The sequence below is a fragment of the Vulpes vulpes genome, chromosome X, assembly GCF_048418805.1.
Source record: "Vulpes vulpes isolate BD-2025 chromosome X, VulVul3, whole genome shotgun sequence".
NCBI classification, from domain to species: domain Eukaryota; kingdom Metazoa; phylum Chordata; class Mammalia; order Carnivora; family Canidae; genus Vulpes; species Vulpes vulpes.
The window spans coordinates 53617221-53623220 of record NC_132796.1 but is presented as its reverse complement, the minus strand read 5'-3'; the positions used below and the strand labels follow the sequence as shown (position 1 = coordinate 53623220).

General features: G+C 38.9%; 1 protein-coding gene and 1 long non-coding RNA gene across 2 annotated transcripts in view; both read left to right on the top strand.

The window, feature by feature from the left end:
- The first annotated feature begins 378 nt into the window (after positions 1-378).
- On the top strand, positions 379-3476 carry NAP1L2 (nucleosome assembly protein 1 like 2). The gene has a single exon (XM_025988482.2). It carries the CDS (start codon positions 1280-1282, stop codon positions 2666-2668), a length of 1389 nt encoding a protein of 462 aa, XP_025844267.1. The 5' UTR covers positions 379-1279; the 3' UTR covers positions 2669-3476.
- Positions 3477-3653: 177 nt separating this feature from the next.
- Positions 3654-6000, top strand: part of LOC140596176 (uncharacterized) — a 78997-nt gene continuing 76650 nt past the window's right edge. Inside the window, exon 1 of the long non-coding RNA XR_011998195.1 lies at positions 3654-4274. This is a non-coding gene — a long non-coding RNA (uncharacterized lncRNA). The remainder of the gene's footprint in view (positions 4275-6000) is intronic.

The following is a 6000-nucleotide window of genomic DNA, read 5'->3' as shown; positions in this document are numbered from 1 at the left end:
AGGCTCCTTCCACAGTTTGACTATTGTGGACATTGCTCCTATGAACATTGGGGTGCAGGTGTCCCGGCGTTACACTACATCTGTATCTGTGGGGTAAATACCTAGTAGTGCAATTGCTGGGTCATAGGGTAGCTCTATTTTTGACTCTTTGAGGAAGCTCCACACTTGTTTTCCAGAGTGGCTGTACCACTTTGCATTCCCACCAACAGTGCAAGAGGGTTTTCTCCACATCTTCTCCAACATTTGTTGTTTCCTGTCTTGTTAATTTTCACCATTGTCACTGGTGTGAGGCAGTATCTCATTGTGGTTTTGATTTGTATTTCCCTGATGGCAAGTGATGTGGAGCATTTTCTCATGTGCTTGTTGGCCATGTGTACGTCTTCTTTGGTGAAATTTCTGTTCATGTCTTCTGCCCATTTCACGATTGGATTTTTTTTGTTTCTTAGGTGTTGAGTTTACAAAATATAGAATATTTAAATCACTGGCATTTACACCATCATAAGACCAAGATTGCTAATTTTTAAAGTGTTTTCCCTTGTAGCCTCTCTTTATAAATCTCCCCCTTCCAGAGCCTGGGGCTAAAATCAAAGGGACAGATTTAGGATGGGTGGATGCTTTGTCCTTTAGCTTTGTCTGACATTTTACTTACTATTTTTTTAGCTTTTTTTGAAATTATAATACCAGTTACAATTTGAGAGAATAAACAAAATTTGGGTTTCTGAAAACTCGGGAGGGAGTTAGAAGATAAGTGAGACGTGGATGAATCAGCTATATTAGAAAACCTGGGAAGGTGAGCTGAGTTGGAAACTTGATAGATCTAATAATTTATTGGCTCAGGATTTGTCAATCACCCAGCTCAGCAAATGAGATTAGAGCAGAGTCATAGGGGAGGGAGGGAGTGACGCAGCAAACTATTTGCACCAAGAAAATCTAGTCAAAAGACCTCTGTGTAATCGTATTGCGGCACCAGTTTTTCTTGCAGCAGCTGCCGCTTGCGAAGGAGGTCCGCCCAACTGCAGCTCTCTGCCGTCTCTGGCTCGCTCCTGCGAGACTGGCCTCGCCACTCTCTGAACCCAAGCCCATCCTCCGTCCACTTCTCACAGCATTCATCCCCGCAGCAGCCTCCACCGTTATTCCCGCAGCCCAGCCAGCCACTACTGCTCGCTCCACCTCTGCCCCAGCCACCACCGCTTCTGCTATTCCGGTGAGTCTTTCCCTGCGGAGGTCAGGTCTCCTTATCTTGGCGGTAGCCACCTTACGCGTTACAAGCCTTTGAAAAATGGCCGAGTCAGCCGACCACAAGAAACTGTTAGAATTTAGTCAAGAAGAGGCTGATAATAAGGTAATTATGGAGGGACCCGGGGAACAGCTGGAGCGGAGTGAAGATGTCGCAGCTGGGCCTGGAGATGATAAGGAGCGCGGTGAAGAAGCCGCCGTTGGGCCTGGGAAAGAAGGGGGAAAAGGCGAAGATGCTGCTGCTGGGTCCGGGGAAGGTGGGGTAAAAGATGAAGATATTGATGAGGATTCAGATCGTCCAAAAGGACTTATTGGTTATCTTTTAGATACAGACTTTGTTGAAAGTCTACCTTTGAAAGTTAAGTACCGTGTGTTAGCCCTCAAAAAGCTTCAAACTAGAGTGGCCAATCTAGAATCCAAATTTATGAGGGAATTTCATGGCATTGAAAGAAAGTTTGCTGAAATGTATCAACCCTTATTGGAAAAAAGACGTCAGATTATAAATGCAATCTATGAACCTACAAAAGAGGAATGTGAATATAAATCAGACTCAGAGGACTATGATGATGAGATGTATGATGAGGAAGAGATGTATGGTAATGAGGAGGGTCTGGTTCATGAGTATATGGATGAGGATGATGGTTATGAGGGAGATTATTATGATTATGCTGTTGAGGAAGATGATGACGATGATGATGAGGATGATAATGATGATGACATTGAGGCTACTGGAAAAGAGAATAAAGAAGAACAGGATCCTAAAGGAATTCCTGATTTTTGGCTGACTGTCTTAAAAAATGTTGACACACTCACTCCTTTGATTAAGAAATATGATGAGCCTATTCTGAAGCTCCTGACAGATATTAAAGTGAAACTTTCAGGTCCTGGTGAGCCTCTCAGTTTCACACTAGAATTTCACTTCAAGCCCAATGAATATTTCAAAAATGAGCTGTTAACAAAGACTTATGTGCTGAAGTCAAGGCTGGCATATTATGATCCCCATCCCTATAGGGGAACTGCAATTGAGTATTGCACAGGCTGTGAGATAGATTGGAATGAAGGAAAGAATGTCACTTTGAAAACCATCAGGAAGAAGCAGAAGCATCGGATTTGGGGAACAATACGAACGGTAACTGAAGATTTTCCCAAGGATTCATTCTTCAATTTCTTTACTCCTCAGGGAATCAGCTCAAATGGAAAAGATGGAAATGATGATTTTTTACTTGGTCACAATTTACGTACTTATATAATTCCAAGATCAGTGTTGTTTTTCTCAGGTGATGCCCTTGAGTCTCAGCAGGAGGGGGTAGTTAGGGAAGTTAATGATGCAATTTATGACAAAATTATTTATGATAATTGGATGGCTGCAATTGAGGAGGTTAAAGCCTGTTGCAAAAATCTTGAGACAATAGTAGAAGACATTGATCGCTAACAGCAAAGTATACTTGGCCCTAACATTTACTTAGATCTTTACTCAATATATAAGTTAATTATATTCTTGTGTTCTGAATTTTTTCTTGCAGTGCCAGTTAAAACATAGGTCTCAGAAGTATAGGAGAAATTTAAATACTAATTCATTTGGTCTTGCATTTTAGTAGTAGAATGCTTTCAAGAAATGTAAACTGTGGTAGATGATTTAAAATATTAGTATAGTGTTTGTAGTTTAAATCCTTCTAAAGTCTTTTTATCATGTAGCTATTAATCTGTGGCTGTGAGTATTATCGGAACTGCTAAATGAGATCAACATTTATTTGAAAAGAAAATCTTGGAGAACCAACCCAAGGTTTTCTGCTGTTGCTGTTGTTTGTTTTTATATTTGTTTTCTTAGTCCTTAATCTAGTGGGTTTAATGCTGTTGTACCTGCTTCATTTTGCAATAAAAATACAGTAGATTTAAAACTTGAATGTTTAAGAAACCTGCATATAGTTAAGAATTTCAGGCAAAACCACATTTATTGTTAATAATAGCTGGTCCATAGGCTCTTGTATTTTATGTGACCATAATAAATAATATAACTTAGATATATTGAGGTTATTGTTTATTAGTGGTTAATCACATTACTTTCAAGAGATTGCCACATATTATTCTGTGTAATTATGTAAACTGTATTAAGAGTGTATTTCTCTTCCTATAGTACACTTAATCATTCATTGGAAGTAATCATGTTACCATTTTGAAGTTTTTTCATGTTCTTTCACTGCAAAATAAATAAAAATTTCAGAGTGTTTCCTGTTTTGAAACTGATCTTTTTTTCTCATTATGTTCATTGGAAAACATTTGGAAAATACTAAAAAATATATTAATTAAACCAAAATCCATATACCCACTCCCCAAAGATAAGTATTGTTAATGTCTTGATTTATTTTCTATTACTTTTCTATGTGTTTAAATATGCATGCAGATCTACTAACACTCTATTTGAATGTGCAAAGAAACTATCTGAGGTTTTATAACTAAACTAATTTTGAGTCCATCTCCACACCTCAAGTTTTTGGGGAAACAAAAATCTCAGTTTGAATCCAGTAAATTTGCTGCTATTTCATAATTTAAACACTGATATAAATAACAGGCTCCTGTGTGTTAGTCTATATTTCAGACTTACCTAACCTTCCACAATGTCATCTAGGTTTACAGGGACTTATATTGTTTTATCACATTGGTGGGAGGGTTGACCACTGACTGGGGAAATAGAATGTGATTGGTTAGAGAGCTGACTTGTCTCAGAGCTGACATTGCCTTCTTCACATGCGGAAACTCAGAGGTTTGGTGGCTTCCCATTTTGGCAGACTCTATGAAGGTCATATCTATCCCTCTGGGAAAACAGGGAATTTTTAAATCCCTTCCAAGCCATGTTAGATCTGAGAGAGGCTAGGAAGTGCTAACTGTGTCTCGTTATTGCTGCCTATCCACTCTTCCATCCCAGGTGATTGTGATGTGATCCCACAGAATTATAAGATGAAAGTGGAACAAAAGCTCTTCTGCTTGTGACTTATTCCTCCATTATTGAACATGCTCCCTTCGGATTTTGGCTCAGAGAGGTAAGTTTATAACACTGCCTGATTTTCTTACCTCTGCCTCATCTTTACAATCAACTGAGGAGGAAGATATGGGCTTTTTCTTTCCTTTTCCTGTCTGGATAGGACCCTCCTCTAATATATCTTTCTAGCAGAGACAATGGTAATGCTCACCTGCTTTTCTCTGGGGTTGCAATAGTTGACAGGGTATAGGGAAATAGAAGCAACTTAGTATTATAGGGGAACCTAAATTGGGAGGTACTTCCAGTGTATGCTTGTACTTCCAGTGTATGCTTGTTAATTATAAACATTTTCACACTCTTCACCACCCTCAATGTTGACCTCTGTTAAATTCCTGGCTCCAGCAAATATTGATTGGGCCTCTTTTAATTGTTAAATGTTACTCTGCATTAAAAAGTTAGGAACATGGGTGTATCTCTCCCTCTATTTTACAGAGAAGGACCAGGCATCTTGAAGCCCCTTCTGTTCCTTTATTTCGCCTCCTTGAGCTAGAGCAGTAAAACTGCTTCTGAGCTTTCTGTGAGGGCAGGCCAGCCCCTTTCCTTTATCCCCCATGTCAGTGGTGTCCAGTCAAAGACCATCAAGGACATACCCATAGTTGAATAAGGACATACCCAAGTTGAACATAGTTGAACAAATTGAACATACCCATAGTCTCCATCATTGCCATGAGGGAGAACACACATCCTGGGGAGGCATTGTATGTTATCATTAACTGTTAGAAAACACTGCAGAATTTGGGCTTTGATTTTGTGATTTGGTGGAGGGTCTGTGGAAGTTGGGGTTTACTTTACATTGTAGGAAAATTTAATGGTTCATAGCTCAATAAATCTCATCTATAGGGAGGAAAGTTTAGAAGAAAGACAAAGCTATAACTGGTAAAGAGGTTGTAGCCACTTATTTTAGCTAGAATGGCAGTGGTGTTTAGCATTTTGTGAATAACACAGTGATTTTGTTTTTGTCTGTGCTTAGACAAAATTAGATGGCCTTGGTTTGTCTCATTTTATTACAGTCTCATAGTAACCTTGTTTGAGGTTGGTATTCTATGAGATAGGTTATATCCAATTGAAGAATGGCATAGCCTAGTTGTGAGGACCAGGCCAGCTTCCTGATGTCAGGGATTGCTTTTTATATTTCCTTCTCTTTCACCCCTTCTCAGGGATGAAATTGAAGGTTGTCATCACTCCTTTAGCTTGTGGATGTTCATCTGATTTGCATTTAGACTAGTGTAAAGGAACTTTAGGCTTTGAGAGTAGGCCATAAATTTCAACCCACATACCAAAGAAATCTATACTAGGATTTAGGACCCAAGTGTGACTAACGATAGAATTTTTACCTTAATTTTTTTAATAATTGTTCTTTAAAAAGTGTATCATTTGTACAGTCCTGAAGGCTTGTTGAGATGGCTCTTGGGGCTTGTTAGAAGTTTGGTATTCTTAGTTCTCAGGGGATATACTTAAATACTTAAATACAATAAAATTCCACCTTTTGGTACATCATAATTTATAGTGTAAATTATAGTATTTAGTATTATATGTCATATGGTAGAGTGGTTAGTCTCTGAAGCCAGGCTGCTTAAATTCAAATCCCAATTTTGTAACTTATTAGTTGGGTGACCTTGTACAGGTTAGTTTATGTGTCCTAGTTTTCATATCTGTAAATATATAATAATTGCACATTTGGGATCCCTGGGTGGCGCAGCGGTTTAGCACCTGCCTTTGGCCCAGGG